The 18628-nt window shown below is 38.8% G+C and overlaps 2 protein-coding genes and 1 long non-coding RNA gene across 7 annotated transcripts in view; 2 read left to right on the top strand and 1 right to left on the bottom strand.

Annotated features, from left to right (window-relative positions):
• The window catches only part of LOC112157183 (B-cell receptor CD22), an 821740-nt gene that overhangs the window by 184308 nt on the left and 618804 nt on the right, over positions 1 to 18628 (bottom strand). The gene's annotated exons all lie outside the window — the stretch shown is intronic.
• Positions 1 to 18628, top strand: part of LOC112157180 (alpha-1,6-mannosylglycoprotein 6-beta-N-acetylglucosaminyltransferase B) — a 186345-nt gene that overhangs the window by 1190 nt on the left and 166527 nt on the right. For all 3 annotated transcript variants that reach the window (XM_024289781.2, XM_024289780.2, XM_024289779.2), the window contains exon 2: positions 11597 to 11709. In XM_024289781.2, coding sequence (XP_024145549.1) covers positions 11597 to 11709 — 113 coding nt within the window. The remainder of the gene's footprint in view (positions 1 to 11596; positions 11710 to 18628) is intronic.
• On the top strand, positions 5197 to 5734 carry LOC118599333. Its single transcript, XR_004948640.1, has 2 exons — positions 5197 to 5350; positions 5664 to 5734. It is a non-coding gene; the product is annotated as an uncharacterized LOC118599333 (long non-coding RNA).

Genomic DNA, 18628 nt, shown 5'->3' with positions numbered 1-18628 from the left:
ATTGCGATATATCGCTATATTGATTCTTGATGGGTTCTTACCAAGTATGGATCTTTTCTTCTCGTATGAAGAGGATGTAAAACATATCCGTCATCTTTTGGTGAGACGTTCCTTTGGAGGTAGATGGAGTGCGCAATGTGGCTTTGAGGCTTTGTTTTTTTAGGTTATTTTGGAGTTTAGCTAAAATGTCATGCTAGCTATTTTGGCTGATTTAGGCTTTTTTCATTTTTTAGGCTAATTTGGAGTTTAACTAATATTTTAGCTGGCATTCAGCTTCAGCGTTTTTAGCTATCAGTTTCAGCATCTTCAGCAGCCAAATTCAGCTCACACTAGCATTATTGCAGGTAACGCTATATATTTAGTTTATAGTTAGTCTAAAGCTAATAATGGTTAAAATGTGAGCTTTACATCCAGACCCGATTAGTTGACTAACCAGGCAAGAATAATCGATGATTAGTCAACTATTAAAATAATCGTTTGTGGCAGCTCTACTCATGACCAGACCAGGTGTGGACAAAATTTTTGACTTGTGGGCCTAAAAAGATTCTAAAATGTATCAGAAGGGCCGGACCAGGACCAGATATATGGGGTGTTTTGGTAATTCACTTTGTAAAAGAAAAATTAAAACTAAAATAGAACATTGTGGGGGGTTAATTCTAAAACTGTGACTTTAGTTCTCGTTTTAGAACTAATTGCACAGAAAGTTTGATGTTCTTTAAGGAAACTGTAGAAAAATGCTGTGATCTTGTGGTATTGGAATGATTGGAAAAAGACGCCTTGACAAAACACATAATGTCAAAAATTCTTCCAAAACCATAGAAATGCAGAATAACTTCTTGCAGCTAAACACACATCAATGTCTGTGTCATGTATGAGGAAAAAAACACAATTATAGGGAAACTAAGGTAGAAAAAGGTTATCATTATAATTTATTACCATTTGCATCAGCTATGTGTCATAAGTGCATTAAATTATCCTTACCAATACACTTCTCAAGGAAATGCAGACACACCTGGACTCCCCTTAAGATGCAGGCTTTCCTCTCTATCACCGGACAACCCAAAAATGGACGGTTCATGTGACTAAGGCTTTACCAACACCCTGAACCGTGCAAAAACAACAACCGGCCTGATTTGAAATAAGACTTTGCATAATGAATTCTTTTAAGATGCATTAATAGGAAAAGTTTCTTGGAAAACACCAGAAGTAACACCTCCAACGAGGCTCCTCCACGCTTGTCAGGACGGCTCTACCTGAGGCCAGAATCTGATGAATGGTGTGTGTGTGTTTGCTCATCTCTCCCCTGATCCAATTATAAGGAGCCGAGCATTTTTGCTTTAAGCCTGTTAATTAAAGACTTGTCAGGCAGGACCAGAGCCTCTTCCTTTCATATCAGCCATCTAGCGGCGCTGGGGAAACAGCAGCTAAATGATAGGAGCAGCAACAATGGCCCTGGGAAAGCTGCTGCTCGCCCACATCAGCCGCATTTGCTTTTTTCCTCGCCATCAGTCTCCCTTCCTTCCAAACAAGGCTGCCTTTAACCCCGTTCTATTCACACACAGCAGATTAATTATTTGATGGCTGAAAAGAATATAAAAGGCAGACAAAAAGACCTAATGGTTATCTGTTAAATAAACCCATTTTCCAACACGTCCTTTGTGTAACCCCTTTATCTTTGCTAACCTGCCGCTGGCCTCACTCGCTTTGTCTCCCCAAAGTAATAAAGCTTTGAGGAAGATGATGAAAAGCAAATAGTGGGTCATCTGAAGAGTCAACTTTTGTTGTAGGTGAGGACAGATTTTGATCTTCAGCCTCTGTTGACCAGATGAAGCTGGATCATTCAAAGAGCTGGAAGTAACTTGCTTGACGGGCTCATTTTCATGTGGAACGATGGCCCGTGTTACGGCCTGACAGTGATTGAACTGTTCTAATATACTCTGCAGGATGCCTGAAAGGGGGGTGGGGGTGCTTTATTATTTCATAAAACTGCAGTTTCCAGGCTGTGACTGAGAGTTAAGTGAAAAAAGGGGATCACGTGCATGCTCATTATTGGGTGGATGTTTGTATAAAGCTTTACTAAATTCTACCCAATAACGAGCATTTTTAGTAGAGCTGGGTATCGATAATAATATCCAGAAACAATTTGATTCACCAGAGTCTGAATCGATACAATTCTGATTTTTTTTTAGATCCTTTCGATTCTTCGATTCAATTTTGAGTTTACACATTTATACATATTTGTTTAGAAATACATGAATAATCTACTATTTGGTTTAAACATTTTCATATGAATCTGATCCAGTTCACATACTGTAAATATATCAGTAAAATACTGAGATTGTTAATATCATTCAGTGTTACATGGATTCTCTAAAGGAGAAGTTCTAACACAAATGTTCAGATCATTAACATTGGAAACATTGTTCTGCTTCTGCTAGGGAACATTTCAGTCTGGCCACTAGGTGGTGATCGAGCTATATTAGTACACTTTTTTCCAAGAAGAATGAGCAAAACACGTTTTTTTAGACCTCAAATGGTTACTTTTAAAAAAAAATACTTAAAAGAGTTTGGAAAATTCATATAAAGATGTTAATTTAGTCAGCTATGCATGTTTAGATCGACCGATTGTTAGCATTAGCCCTCCAGTGGGAAATTCCATTAAACGTTATGCTAGCAAACTATAGCTTTTTGTGATAGATCTCTATTTTTATGAATTGATTATTGATCCTTTAAGCTTAGACCGATTCAAATCGATTTGATCAACCCATTCCATAATATTTTAGATTATAAGTCACGCTTTATTTGTTTTTGTTTTTTTGCATGGTTTGCCCATGGTAGTAGCGACTTTTTCTCAGGAGCGATTTATGTTTAGTTTAAAAAAAAAAAGGCTAATTTATTTCGCCAATTACCTTAAAGCTGTAGTTTCCCACTAATAACCACTAGAGGGCACTAGAGGTGCACCAGTATTTTCTACTGACTCCAGTGCAGGAGAAGAAGAGCTGTCCAAAACAAACATGGAGGAGAATCTGATCGTTCTCCTGAACTTTAAACTTTTTCTAGTGCTGTCGATGTTAACGCATCAACACACAATTATCAAAAAAAAATAATAACACGTAAATATTTATTAATGCCAATTAATTACACTCCATCTTCCACCAGTTTAGGCTTTCACAGCATGTGTTAATTTCTGATAATGCTCACTTCGTTTGGCATTATCCTTATAACATGGTCATTTACAAAATTAATAAATCATAAATCCATTTTTAGTACTTTGTTCTTGTTATTTTTGGGGTTTAGATCGCTTTTCACAAAAGGGCGGATTATTTGATAGGCAATGCGGCCTGTTGTCATGGTAACACGATAGTGATATAATCGCTGATTGTCACTATAGGTTAAATAAAACATCAGTTCAGAGAAAAGTTCACGTCTTCCCGCTTCTTTTTGTCCAGATCATGAAGGAAAAGTTGTTTTTTTAAGAGTCCTGTTGCACATATAGAACATGAGGAAATGTGAACCACACCCAGCAGCCAATCAGAAGAGAGTATTTTAGTGCAGAAGCACAATGTTTCTTTCTTAAGGCTGTATGTCAGCATTAACACTTCTGAGTCACTTTATGAATTTAAACATTTCAGGCAATAAAAACGAAGGAAAGATGTTCTCTCTGGACGGTTTTTGTACAAAAGCGGGTTTTTTTTTTGTCGTATAAAATTTACCTTGTGAATCATTGATTCATCGTGATTAATCACAACCTGAAATTGTGATTAATCTGATTAACTATTTTAACTGATTGACAGCACTAATATTTTCCTATTTGCATTTAGACATTATTTATTTATTTTTTTGTCAGACTTATGCGGAGCATCAAGTCATCAAACTGGGTTAGAGGAACACAGAAGTACCGCTGAAAGCGCCGGCGTTCAGATGCAGCTCCTGCAGTAGATGATGAACTGGAAGAATTTGAATGATCTCATGAACCCAGACATGGAAATGTGTTTACACATACTTTTGTAGAGATCTCTAAAATAAATAAACCCTAAAAAGAGGCAGCGGATGTGAATTCAATGTTTGATTTGTACAGAAGTGTGGCACTTTTCTTGTATATATTTTTCTTATTCTTTTTAATGTATTTTTTGACTGTTGTGACTTCTGAGCGGCTCATAGTCTGAAATAAAACACATTTTGGTGCAAAATAAGTGAAGAAATGCCTCATACGAGAGCAGCCACTGACATACTGACACTTTCAACTGTAAAACTGACTGCAGAAACGTCCTGCAGCAACATGCTAATGTCTGCAGGAAGGCACGTCCTGGAAGCCTTCACAGCTTTTTTTTCTCCCTTCTTGATTGAAATGGAAAGCTCGGCGTTCTGTGCGCTCTATAGGAAACTCTAACTGACTTTGTTTTGATGCTGGCATGATGGATTCTCTGGAGATTGCAACCTCGCAAACCTCACGAGAATCCAGCTGCTTTGCATGGTAAGCATTTGTTACACAACAGGAGTCGAGATGAATAATTTGTTTGAATAAAGTCGGCACAGCAGAGCTCAGTGTTTGCACTGCATCTGAATCTCATTCGGAGGAGAAACGTGCACGAGAGTGTTTCATCAGCTTATCCAGGTGGAGTGAAGATCCAGTCCTCATTTCAGTCCTCTTCTAAGCATGTTGTCCGGGTGAAACAGACTTTTGGGTTTGTGTTCCCAATTATTGAAGATGATCATTTTCAATCAAGTTTGGTTTATTAAATGAAGCAGTAAAAACCATCACCCCTCAACCACCTGAACACTGACACCTGTACGTTTTCTAAACTCCACAGAGCCACTAGAGGCCAAATACAGGCCACAGTACAATAAAACACAAATATACACAAAGTAAAACCAAAATAGCTTCCTGTTTGGAACTCAGTCCAGTTCTTATATTTATTTGATGGTTCCGACTAGGGGTGTGTATTGGCAAAAGTCTACTGAACTGACACTTATCTCTGTCTCATGATATGTATCACGATATATCCCAAGACTGTACGAAAACAAATGTTCACCATTTTTAAAGAAGAGGCTTTAGGGAAAAAAGTACCTGAATATTATTAGGTAATATTCTAGGTAATAAAACAGCAAATTTTATTTCATTTCATTATCACAACATTAGGCACTGCAACTGTATCTAAGAAGTTGCCTTCATGATGTTTTTCTTTTAGTATGTAGAAAAGTCCCTGTTATTCTGTGGGACTACATTACCCAGAATTCCTAGCCGTCATGTGACGAGCGCGGAGGGATACAGTTCCCACTCATGCTCTACGTAGCTCACGAAGCCATGCGGTGAATCTGGGTTGTTGAGACTGGTGTGCGTCATATAAATGTGAGTTATGAATAATTTATCCATAGTTTGTCCTTCATGAGGTAATTTAGTTATATTATGACGTTTTTTGGCACATTAGTTTAAGTTTCTACCGACGTTTTGTAGAGTTATTTAAATAGTCGCTAATGAAGCTCATTTTGGTTTGGAGCGCCCTCTAGTGGCGAGATGATGAAGCATCCTAATTTGTGTAATGCATTAATGGGATTCATTTAAATGACCTTTTTGTTTATTATCTTTGCATTTGTGAGTTTTATATATCTGTGGGATATATATTAGTTTCAATTTATGTTTATTGTGTTTCTTTATCCTTTAGAAACCACACCCACATTCAAACCCAGTCTGTAAACCGATGTTTTCGCCAATTAAAGGCAGTTCTTTGCAACCTCTCTGGATGTGAGTCTCCTTCTGACAGAGGACCTTACGCAGCACAATCCAAAATTACCAGACGCAAAACAATCCCCTACAAGTAAGTTAACAAATATTTGTTTTTTTAATAGAACAGTCAACACAGTTTGATTCCTACAACAAAATATTTCTCAGTACAAGAAAAAAAAGTAACACTTTATAAAAAGACTCCTTAACAAGCTGTTTATAGGATGTTTGTAAGACATTTATTAGCACAATAAGTCTAATAAGCTTTATTAACATACATAGTAAGAGTCATTAACATCTAAAAGTAGACCAGAGGTCATATTAATTAGCTGCAAACAAGCTTAACGAATGTCTAACTATCTTTGTCAATTTTATATCGAGTGTTTTGCAGCATCTCATCTAAAGTGTTCCCAAAAAAATAGTTTGACTGAGGAAGTTCTGTTTGTTTCCAATAATTCTAAATGTAGCTTTTAAACAGTTCTGGAGTCTGAAAGGAAACTTCAAAATTAAAGGGAAAAAACCCGTCAACATTAAAAAAACAAACATTAAAGTGTGATGAAGCAGGATGAAGGAGAACTGGAAGTTCAGCAGAACTTTGGCTTGAAAAAGAGGCTCAGAGTGCTGCCACCTAGTGGTCGGGGGTTTAGGTGGAAAACAAAAGTAAGATGCTGAAGGATGCTTATAAATAATTAATTATCGTACTGTCAGTGTTTTAAATCTATTGAAGTATCACCAAATTTAAAAAAGAATCGTGACATATCTCCAAATGAGTTTTTGCCTACAGCCCCATCTCCAGCACCAGAGGTTCTGTATAATGTTGTTTGTTGGGTTTTAGAGCCCATCTATCTTCCAAACCCATTGAATTCCTGTCAGGATTACGGGGTTTCCAGACTCTATCCCGGCTATCGGTGGGCGGAGGACACCTGTACACGTCGCCAATCTATGGCAAGGGGGCGGAGCCTTCCGTTTTTCTCAAATATTGAATAACTTCTCAGAAATGCAGAGAAAAAAGCTCTCATGATTCATTATGTTGAACACCTTTACTCAACATTTTGTCAGTGTGTGTGGCGACTTCTCATCTCCTAGTGGGGTTGGGTTTAAGGAAAGGATTAATCGAAACCTTCACTTCATTCAAGTGATCAATTCCATGGATTGATTTTCCTCTAAAGCAAATTTTAGGCAAAACTTTAGAGTTATAGAGATATTAAGTTGTGGTGTCTGTCCATGGTGTTCCCCATTTTTTTAGGTGATGACAGAAATCAGTTTAATCAAGAATAATAAATGAAAATGAAGTGAGTCTCCAGGTCTGCACCTGCTTCAGATAAATGATGATTAGGATTCCTGTGCAGCTGTGATCAGGCTGCACTAATTACACACTCAAACGATCAAAATAAAGACTTTTTACTGTCAACATCTTCCTGTATTGTAAAGCACATCCTTCTGCTTCTAAAGAAGTCCTTAAATTCACCTGAGTGTGCCGCAATTTACACATAATGAGACATCCATCTTGGAGTGCGGCGTCGTACGGCGTCCCCGTTGTTGTGCCAAACCGCCGAGCTCATCTCATTTCTCGTAGCTTCATTAATTTAGGGAAGTTTGTTCGCGTGGCAGGAGAGTCTCTCAGTTCCAGTCCTGTGAAAGTAACTCGCTGCCGCCGGCTTTTCTTCATGAACGAGTCACTGAATCGCCGCGCTGATCCTCAACTGAACGCCACAAAAACTTCAGGGAGTTTCCTTTCCGTTCTTTACTTCCCGACATGTTCTTTGCCTTCAAGGATCTGTTTTATTTTCTATTTATTTAAGTAAACCAAAGAAAAAATCCATTAAATCAAAGTTTACTTGTCTACTGCTTTAGGTTTAAAATCATCTTTTGTTTATTTCCTTTAAATTAGATAAAAACTGTTGTTGGGAATCAGAGCGGACCGATTCTCTGACCAGAGAGAACCATAGAGGGCTAAGTTTATATCCAAACTGTCCCTTTAAGCTTACTATAAAATCAGTATTTTTGAACTTTTTAAAAAAGTTGTATTCTAATGATCTCTCCTATAATCCTGCTTTTGCTTGTTTCTGTTAAATGTTTTATGTAAAGAACTTTAAATGGTCTTTGTGCACGAATTGTGCAACACAAAGAAATGTAGCTTTGACAAAGACAAGACGAGTCTGTCAGATAAAAGATTTTAAAGTTAAAGTTTTTGAAAGCCAGATATTTGATTCTCTGGTTAAAGTTTGCCGACAGATTTGACTCTGAATTGCAATTAATTTCCTTCACAAACTGCAGATGATGGACGTTTGGCACAAAACAGGCCCAAGCAGTTTGAGTTTTCACTGTGTGACTTATTGCTCCAAAATTCACCAAATAAACGTCGCCTTGATTTATTCAAATGGATAAATCTGATATTTCACATTGTTGTTGCTCTTTTTGAATCTGTGGTCACATGATCTGTAATCAGCTGATTTCTGCTGCACATTTGATCCAAACCTTTTGAGCTGGAGGTTTGCTGGTTGGAGCGTTTTTATGAGAACATTTTATAGATGTCGACAGTTTTATTTTATACAAGCACATTAAAACGAACCAATTCGATCATTTTCAAATTTAGACAAGTGTGGTGTTATTTAACAATTTTCCTTCTTTATAATAAACTTTGATATTTTAGTTTTCATGTTTTTATTTAAAAGAATGGATAAAAACTACAGTCAAATTGTTTTTTTGCCTTGAAAACTACAGGAGATCCTCTGAAAAACAAATCCTAAGATTTCATGAATCAAAAATGCTTTTTTTATGCGAGAACAGATTTGACCTTTTAAACTCACCTCTAGAGCCCAGCGCACCATAATAGAATATAGATTTTCTTAAACTTTGAGTAAAAAAGTTTTCCTGCTTTACATGAATGAAGACAGAACCTCCATGTTGGAGTAAAAATGTTGTATTTGCATAAATCTCCCCTGAATTATCTGGAATCCTTCTAGAACATGGTCTTTTTCTTGGTCTTGTTTGTGTTTTGATGCTTTAATGTAGTCGGTGCTGCTGAATGTCAGAGTTCATAGAGGTTGAACTTCGACTGTGGAGAGCTGCGCTCTGCCTGATCTTTGCTCCGTATGACCACAAGCAGCCGGCGTGCAGCACGACCCGAACCCATGACGGGGGATTACACCACAGCGGAGGAGGGTATTAGTTCTTTATCGCTTTAACAGTCAATAAAATCACAAAAACACATTCATAAAACCAAAAGGAAGCTAATATGTGCTCATTTGACTGATTTTACTGCCTTTTAGGCCTTAATAACAGGGCATGAGGCCAAACGTGTGTGAGACTCAGGGGACCCGCATAAATGATCAAGATCGTAGACAGTTTGGTGAAATGTTCAGGCACATTTTTCTATAGGCGTGCTGCGGGTGTCAGGTCGTATACTACATGCAAGAGAAGAACAGTATTTTCCACACTTAAAATCCTTAATATATTTCAAAAATTGCCAGCACGCCCTTTAATCCAGATCATCTTATACAGATTAAATCTGGATGTGTTTTCTGATGTTGAAGCCATTTTGAGAGGTCTATGGCGCATTATGAAAATGTTGGTTTGGGTGTCATTGTGAATATGCTAACGTGGCTAACAGATAGTGGCATCAGACTTTGTTTCTTACATGTTACTAACAAGGTTGTGTGTTAGCGTAGTCACAGTAGCGTTTGTTTTAGCGGTATCAGACAGTGTTTACATATTACGCTAGGTTCACACTGGACGCGGACGCGCCGCAGAGTGGCGTGCGCAGCATCCACTCTCTCCTGCAATTCACACCAGACCCACATTTTTCCACAGCGGTTGAAAGGTGTTTCTGCTAGAGCTTTTTTCTTGTTTTTGCCATCGTGGGTAAATTAATAACCCAAAAATAATACCCCATGTTTCTGCTAAGAAGAAGCAGGTTGTTAGTGGGCCTACATTTGTATAATTTATCTGTTGTTGAGACACACAGAGAAAAATGTGTGTTTCTGTTTTTGTGTGTTGTCATTGTATGTTTATTTTCATCTCTTCAGTCTGTTTAGATACAAAAAAATGATCACATTTGTCAATGGCGGTGCTTCATTGTGAAAAATTGGTTTTATTTTGAAAATAAACCAGATTTTCTCATGTATCTTAGTGTAACTTCCTGCCAGAATTGACGTATCGCGCACAACATAGATCAGATGGTGAAATGATCCGCTGCAAGGCGCGAGCCTTCCACAGAAGACCGCGGCGCTCTGCGAGGGTGTGGAGCTCACTATAGGTTAACAAGGGCGCCAAATGGAAGTAGCCTCTGTTCCACGTCCAGTGTGAACCAGGCATTAGTAACAAATCTGGGACTTGCAGGTATTGTGAGTATGCTAGTGTGGCTAATGTGTAGTGTGTAACAAATAGTTGTAGAGTTAACTGTGATTAGTCGACTAATCGAAAAAAAAATCAGTGATTAGTCGACTATTAAAATAAAGGTTTGTGGCAGCCCTACAATTACCACGCAGACTACAATGGTACGCTCCATTTTCAAGACGTTCTATGAGGTGATCATACGGACCCAGACAAAGATGGAGGCTGACTCCACCCACAGCTGAAATTTGAAAATCCAGTCAGAGGGGTGGAGCTTGGGGGCTGGACTATTATCATCACTGGAGCTGCAGATCATGATGTCAGACTTCTGAAGCTTACATGGTTTGACCAATCACAAAATTCAACTGTAATACCTCACTTCAATCTGTAGGGGGCAGACTATATTTTCAAGAATTAAATGAGTTTAGGGCTGCACGGTGGCGCAGTGGTTAGCGCTCTCGCCTCACAGCGAGAAGGCCCCGGTTCGACTCCCGGCTGGGACCTTTCTGTGTGGAGTTTGCATGTTCTCCCCGTGCATGCGTGGGTTTTCACCGGGGACTCCGGCTTCCTCCCACCGTCCAAAAACATGCTTCATAGGTTCATTGGTGACTCTAAATTGCCCCTAGGTGTGAATGTGAGAGTGAATGGGTGTGATTGAGGCCCTGCGACAGACTGGCGACCTGTCCAGGGTGTACCCCGCCTTCGCCCATCAGTAGCCGGGATAGGCTCCGGCACCCCCGCGACCCCGAAAGGGACACAGCGGTCAAGAAAATGGATGGATGGATAAATGAGTTTATTTTAATTTGTCAAAAATGTGGCAACGGCTAACAGACAGAACTTTTAAACCCCCATTTATAGAGGTTTGATTTAGGGTTTGGTACCCCTTTAAGATGCTGCCACTCCTCTTCACGACCCTCCACGGACCCGGACAAACCCACAGATCCTGTACGGATCAACCCACTGTACAAACCAAGTCTTTAGTCTTCATCACATTCACCACTGACAGAACGCAGCTCTCCAAAAACAAGAAACAACGTTCAGCCTCCTGATAAATAATCCTGCTGCATCTTGGCACATCAGATCCAGTACGCAGCAATTACAGAGAAATGTTTCGCCTCTAGGTAACCTCATATTTCCAACTGCCAGCTTTTATCTTTGAGTCTTTTCTTCCCCTTCCTGTTTCCACGTGTTATATTGGAAATCATGACCATTTGGCCCGCCGTGCATTAAGGGATAAACGGGCTCTTTTCTTCTTAGAGCTCTCCTTCATCTGCCCGGCCATAATATGAAAACAGCCGCTTGTCTCCAGCGGCCTTTGGCTTCGCCATTCTTCTTTTCTGCTTGTGATCACAGCTTTATTTATGGTCTGCCTCCTGGAACAGATGCCTGTGTTTTCTTTACTCTTTTAACTCATTCGGTGCCATAGCCCCATCATGGAACAGGATCTTGCTGCTTTTCTGCAGAACTGTCAGATGTATCCCTGTGTGACCTCCTTTCTCTCATTTCTGCTGTCTGTCTGTATTTTCTGCTCCGTTTCAGGATATTCGTGGTGGGAGTCGGCTTCTTCAGCCTGTGTTTTCTGATGACCTCGTTGGGGGGGCAGTTTTCAGCCAAAAGACTGGGAGACTCTCCGTTCACCATCCGGACAGAAGGTAAAGACAAATCTGTGTTTCTGTGTAAAAGGAGCCTTTCAGCTTAAAGCTGCAACTCCTCTCAGTTCTGCTGGAGTGTGTCTGTTTCTAATGACTGAAATGAGAATATCAGTCTTTTTTTATTTACTGAAAAAAATATCTGCAGGATTTACCAAAACCTAAAACAGGACAAAAGAAAACAAGAAGTTTAGATTGAAATAAACTGAATGTGTATGAAAAAGTGAACAATAAAGGGGGATTGAGGAGTTACAGTATTATAGTGGATATTTCCCTAACAAATGCTCCCTCCCTTCCATGGCTCCAGGCTCAGTGAGCCCTAACCGGTTCTGGGAAGCCACGAACGGTCTCGGTTAGTAATGAGTCTGGACCTGAGAGCCGTCATGAGCAGCTGATCTGGAGGACCCAGAGGCTGACCGGAGCATCAGGCTCCAGAAGCTGCTGTTGTGTGATGACATCGAGCCAGTTAATCTAGTGATCGACCCAAACGCTTGTCTTAGGGTTAAGACTGATTATTAGCAGTCTGAATCGTCGATGACGAATGCTTTTACGTTTGCAGTAAAAGTACAAATACTGGCATTTAGATTTCAAATATCACTCACTTTAAGACTTTTTTAAATTCTGGAAGCAACTTTTGTTCAAGGGCAAAAACAAATGTCAAATAAAAAAACAAAAGCACATCTTGTAATGTTAAAAAAAAAAACAAATTCACACATATATATATATATATATATATATATATATATATATATATCCCTGAATTGTTCTTAAATATCCACTCCAATCATATTTTTAACTATTTTCAAATATTTCCAGTTGTCTGTTTATTATGAATATGCTGGTTTTGGCCAAAATGTAAAAAACAAAAAAAATTGTTAATTTCTAGGACATAGTTTCTGCAGAGCGGCAGGGGTTTGTTAAAATATTCTCCTCTGAGTTGTGGGCGGGACTCTTAGTTCTGAGCAATTTCCATCCTTCCCCACTGCTGAGAGCTCTCTGTTTAGGCAAAGCAGGTAACTTAACTTAGTCGAAGACCCTAAAGCAGGAGTGTCAACCTCAATCACACAAGAGGAAAAATCCAAAACACGGTCGCGGGCCGAACAGGATAATCATTTATTGAACACTCTAAAACTACATTTTAAAACGTTAAAACTGTAACTTTTTAACATAATTATGAACTAGATATATAGAATTACCTGTGAGAATGCTAGTGTGAATGCTGTAAGATGAATTTGTCCACTGAAGATGTGGAAAATGATAGCAAAAAACCGCTAAAGCTGATAGCCAGCTAAAATATTAGCTAAATTCCAAATTAGCCCAATATATATTAGCCAAAAATGCTAGAATGTAGCTAAAAAATGGCTTAACTTCAAATTATCCTACAAACTGAAAAAAAAGCCTAAATTAGCCAAAACAGCTTAGCTTGTAAATATTAGCCTAAATTAACAACAAAATAAATGCCTAAATTAGCTAAAACAGCTAGCATGTAGCTGAAAAAATAGCAAAACTTCAAAATATCCTTAAAAAATGGTCTACGGATTTGACTATAGACTGGAGCGTGTCACTAAACAGGCGGTCGGCTGGTTTCAAGTGCTGGGCAGCGGAGCTCGCTAACTGGCTGTGCTGTCCAACGCGCGGCTGGTTAGCGTAGGAGCCCAACTAATTACAATAAAGTCAAACCCATGTTTATAAAAATGTTTGTTGCTTACTGTTTCTATGGAAAGTTTAGAGGATGATTTAGTGCAGAGATCAAGAACACTATAGCTTTCGAGCCAATTATGGCGTCTTATGCTGGTATATATCTTACCAGGGGGCTTAAACTTTTTTATCTTTTAAAAGGTGAGATTCCTGAACTAAACATGTAAAATTTTCTGTGAACGCATCATACAGCGAGCGTTAGCAGTACCGTACATGACACAAACCTCCACAAACTGACAAATATGTTTTCAAATCTGATCAATTACTGAAATAATCGTTAGTGATCGCTCTACTGCTAAGGCGGCTGGAGGACTTCATGAATGGACGGCGCGGTAGGCGGAGCCTCAGATGTATCTTATTTCTGGGTAGGAAAAAAAACTCCTGAAAAAATTTCAAGTTTTATAAATAAATTTGTTCTTTAGTGTTCCAATAATATTTTATAATGATTATATACAGTATATGGATATAGTTTACTCTGAAAGGTTTAAAGAAACCACGTTATAGGCCTTTTAAAGTTAAAAATAAACCCTCAAAACATCACAAAATGATTTGTTTTTGAAGTTCAAACAGGATCAAAATGTTCAGAGTTCTTAGACTCAGTTTAGATCTTTCAATCTAATAACAGTTTAATAAAGAGATGTTAAAGTGGCACCACGTTCTGACGAATGCTAAAATCATCATTTATTACAGCATTTGGAGAGTTTGACGTTAATAATGTCTGAACACACAAAACTATCAGAGACAGCTTCAGTACATACCCAATCTTTAAATGTGTAATCTGTGTTGTGTTCTACAATAGCTTAATGGATACAGAGGAAACCAGAACCAGAACCGCCTCCCAGTTTTCTCTCAGCTGTTCTGGAGCGTCTCGTTTTCTTTAATGTCAGCGTGCTTCTGTAATGAAACGAGGCTGAAAGAGGTTTTTTATTCTCTCTCAACCACCCATATGCTTGGAACATATGCTTTATATCTGTGTCTGCATCATTGTTTCACAGTGGGAGGTGCTACAAGCTAGCGTCGCTACCGCTAATGTTTACAGAACGGCGTTACGGTTTTCTGGTCACAGCCGGATGCAGAAAACTGAGATGTTTGTTACGATTTTTGAGAGAACTTTGACTGCATCGACACATCTCCAGGTTTTAACACATATTGGCTCACTGGATTAATGCAAAAATAGAATTAATACAAATGTATTTGAAAATACCAAATATTAACTGATTAAACAGTTGCCCCCTAAATTAAAAACACTTAAAAAAGTTGAAATTCAGTGATGAACAAAGTCCTGTCCAAATGTTCATCAGCAGTGTTAACGCAACTGTTAGTATATAAAAAGTAAAGTATATAAAATAAAAAAAATACAAACATGATGTATAAATAGAAATATGCTATCAATTATTAAATTGATTTATTACACTATTTCTTTTCTTTTGATAAACTTAATTAAAAGCTTTATCCACACACAATTACAGTGAAATATAATGTGTTGTTGGACCATTGACTGTATATGTGAACTGGACTGAGTGCCCCCCCCTGGTGTTCCAAACCGGAAGTATCTGCTGGCTCCAAAAAAACAAAAAAAAAAATCCCATCGACTTCTATAGAGAAATAAAAGTTGTACTCTGTCGTTCTATTGGTCAGAATAACCATTCTGGACCTGATACATTTTTTTTTTTTTACATCTTGATAATTCCTCTTTTTTTTGTTCTTCTTTTTCTGTAGTTCAACTTATCCAAGATATAAACTGACCAATCAGATGTCTCAATAAAAGTAGGCGGTGTCTGCTGGTCCAATCACTGCTTACTTACAATAACTGCGTCCAACATGGCGGTTTCTGTATCTCCAACAAATGGCGACTGAATTGACTTAATTTGGAGCCAGAAGTAAACCATTATCAATGGATGACGTCACACTCACTCGGTCCAGTTCTCTGATACAGACAGTCTGTTGGACACTTGATTGATTGATTGATTTGGTTTATTTCAAGCATTAATTGTAGACGAGATACAAGAAATAAAACACGTCACATTTGATTCATGAAATATAGTAAATATTAACAGTCAAGTAGAACTTGATTGATTACTTGAAAAAGAGGGAAAGAAGTGAATTGATACAGCTCACCCATATGTAATCCGCTTCTGATCAGATTTTTTTCCAGTATCAAAATCCAGCTTATTAATGACTAATCATCCTCAGAAAACATTTTATTATGATGGAATAAACCGTAACATCATGTGATAGATATGAAATACTCATTGATAATCATCAGAATACAGTTTCATATTCATCCAGAGATCGTCCTACACATTGCAAATCAAGTTTTCAAGTCACAAATAGAGTTCTTATTGATTGAATTCTTAATTTTATTCAATAAACATTAGTGATTCACACTTTAAAAAAACAACGCTCGATCTTGTGTTGCCTTTTGGAGCGCCTCGTCTACACGCTGCATGAACTCGGTCTTTTCTATGCTATCAGAGAACAGCTCCAGCGTCCAGCTGTCTCACATGACCCGAGTGTGAAGTGACCACCAGCAGCAGAGCAGTAAACGCTCCAGTCCAGTCTCCCGCGGTGCGAGGTGTGAAGATTGAATGTCAGATGTCATTTCCGCGCTCTTCCTCTAGTTAATCTAGGAGCTGTGAGTCCTTGAAGCCTTTTCACAGGTTTGTGTGCTCTGCGGCTGAAGCTTGTGGGGTTAGCGTAGACAGGTGGAGTGTGAACATGCATGTGGGGTTTAGGATACGTCTGATGGACAGCACGGAGATGTGGAGCACCTCTGTTTGAGAGAAGGAAACGTGTGAGGGATCACAGTTCCAGATTACTTTGGATCCATCCGCATGTTTCAGTGTTTCTTAATGATCAGCCTTTCGTTTGCTGCAGCAGAAGACAGCTGGAGGAATCTCTTTAACAACGTCCCCGAGTGTAGGTCCCCACGGGGGCGAACTGTGTGGTTTTTGTGCTTGGATCACTTATGTACTTAAAGATCTCGCTGCTTGAACAAAGACGGCTAAGACGGACAGTTGTGTGGCGTTTCCCGTCTGCGGTTTCCTTCCTGGCATCCGTTCCCGTTGCTCCTTCTTCTCGTCTTTGTGTTTGTGATGATCCGGCTGGAAATTGGCTGTTAAATGAGGCGACGGCAGCAATGCGGGACAGATTGAATCCAGAGAGAGCGAGAGGCCGATCCATCTGCTCGGTGGAGAATCAGGACCGCCGAACAACTGGCTCTTTCATTAAGCCTCCGCTCGCCACCTGCAGGGCAGCGTGCACAGACTCCCCCGCGGGTGCACGCTCACAGAGACAAGCAGGCCCAGAATCCTCCTTCTATCACTGCGTTTGAGTCACTTTAGAGCTAGGATGTCAAACTCCATCGCACAAGGGGACAAAATCCAAAACACATCTTAGGTCGCGGGCCGAACAGGATAAACATTTATTGAACACTAAAATTGTAACTTTTTAACATAATTATGAACTAGATACTGCATTTAGTATTACCTGTGATAATGCTGAAATTGACAGCTGAAAACACTGAAGCTGATTGGTAGCTAAAATATTAGCTAAATGCCAAATTAGCCTTAAAAAGAAAAGTAGGTTAGCCACAACAGCTAGCATGTAGCTGAAAAAGAAATTTTTTTAAACTTCAAAATTTCCTAAAAAACTGAAAAAACCCTAAATTGGCCAAAACAGCTAGTGTGCAAATTTAGCTAAGATCCAAAAACAATTTAAAAAAAAAGTGCTAATTTAACCAAACTCTTTTTATGTTCCTTTTCCTCAATCGAGCGCCGTATTTCACTCCGTTCATGATATGCAGACTTCTACTGGGGCAATTCTAGGATCGAAATAATAATAAAATAAATATCCAATCCTGATCGAGTCTGAACTACGTGATCGGATCAGGACATACCTACTAAATATGTAGAAATTGTGTTTATTTAACAACCAAGATCCAATTTTCATGAAAATTTAAACTGAGCAGAATCTAATCTTGTAAATTGAAATGAAAGTAATTGATCCTTTTGGCAGTAAAACCCAGTTTTATCAGTTGTAATTTCTTCTTGTCAGCTCTTTGTTTTCCTGGTTCTAGAATTTCGCCTTTACTTTTTTTTTTTTTTTTTTGCCGTTTGTTCGGATCCGTCTGCCTCCTGCCAGTTTGTGGCTCCGTGAGTTCTGAACCACCAACTGAGTCAAATAACAGGCCTGGAGAAAGTTGAAGCTGTTCTTTGTTAGAGTCACAGTCTGAACTGCACCAGAATAATTGTATAATTATCTTAGAAAGAACTATATATTTGATTCTTTTTTCTCCTTGTTCTCCTCTTTTTGTCTGCAGCAGCCCGATTGGCTCAGATACTCGGTGGTTTCTCTGATAATAATAAGAGTTTGGCATCACTGTGCACAGCTGGATTTGAGCTTAAAGTGTGACGGAGGTTTGAGTCGGAGGTGAGATCCCAGAGGAAAACAAGCGAGTAAATATGAGGGAGGTCATCAAGGAAGACAATGGAGTAATGTGCTGGAACAGACTTGGAGGACTGCCAGTCCTGAATACTTTCTGTCTTTGCAAATATGAACTACTGTGGCAACAGAATGATAAGCTTTTTTACATTCTCATTGTTGAGCTCTAGTCTTTTCACGACTTATTACAGGTTTGGAAATATTTTTAAATTCACGTCTAATTCTGCATCAGGAATGTTGATTATTTTGTTGATTATGTGACTGATTACTTAAGAAAGACTTGCACTTTATTTAAGCAGAGTAAAAAATGCAGATTAGGTTCTATCTAAAACTATGATAACTATAATTAGTCAAATAAACTTAATAAAATTTAAACTAGATTTTCCATCCATTCATTTTTTAATCCCTATTGGGGTTGCTGGAGCCTATCCCAGCCACTGTTTGGTGAAGGCGGGGGACACAGTGGACGGGGCAAAGCAGTTAAACTGGTCAATTTACAAACAGTTACGAAAAAAGTTTAGAAAGTATGTAACTTTACCGTATGGGCGGAGCTTATTCTCTGAAATCTTTGCATTATTGTCAGTTTTCACTCTCATCCTTTGACTGTATCTAAGAATCGGATCAAGTGAGTGTGATGTCACCCAAAGAAAATGAGTACTTCTGGCTCCAGCAAAATTAAGTCGACATTTTTTTGCAATATGGAGGCTGAACCGGATGACATCAGTGAGCAGTGATTGGTCCGAGTTGGTTTAAGTCAATGTTTCTATGGAAACCACTCTCA

This window comes from Oryzias melastigma, linkage group LG1, assembly GCF_002922805.2.
Source record: "Oryzias melastigma strain HK-1 linkage group LG1, ASM292280v2, whole genome shotgun sequence".
Lineage (NCBI taxonomy): Eukaryota > Metazoa > Chordata > Actinopteri > Beloniformes > Adrianichthyidae > Oryzias > Oryzias melastigma.
The sequence above is the reverse complement of the archived record's forward strand: the minus strand, read 5'-3'. Positions and strand labels throughout refer to the sequence as shown.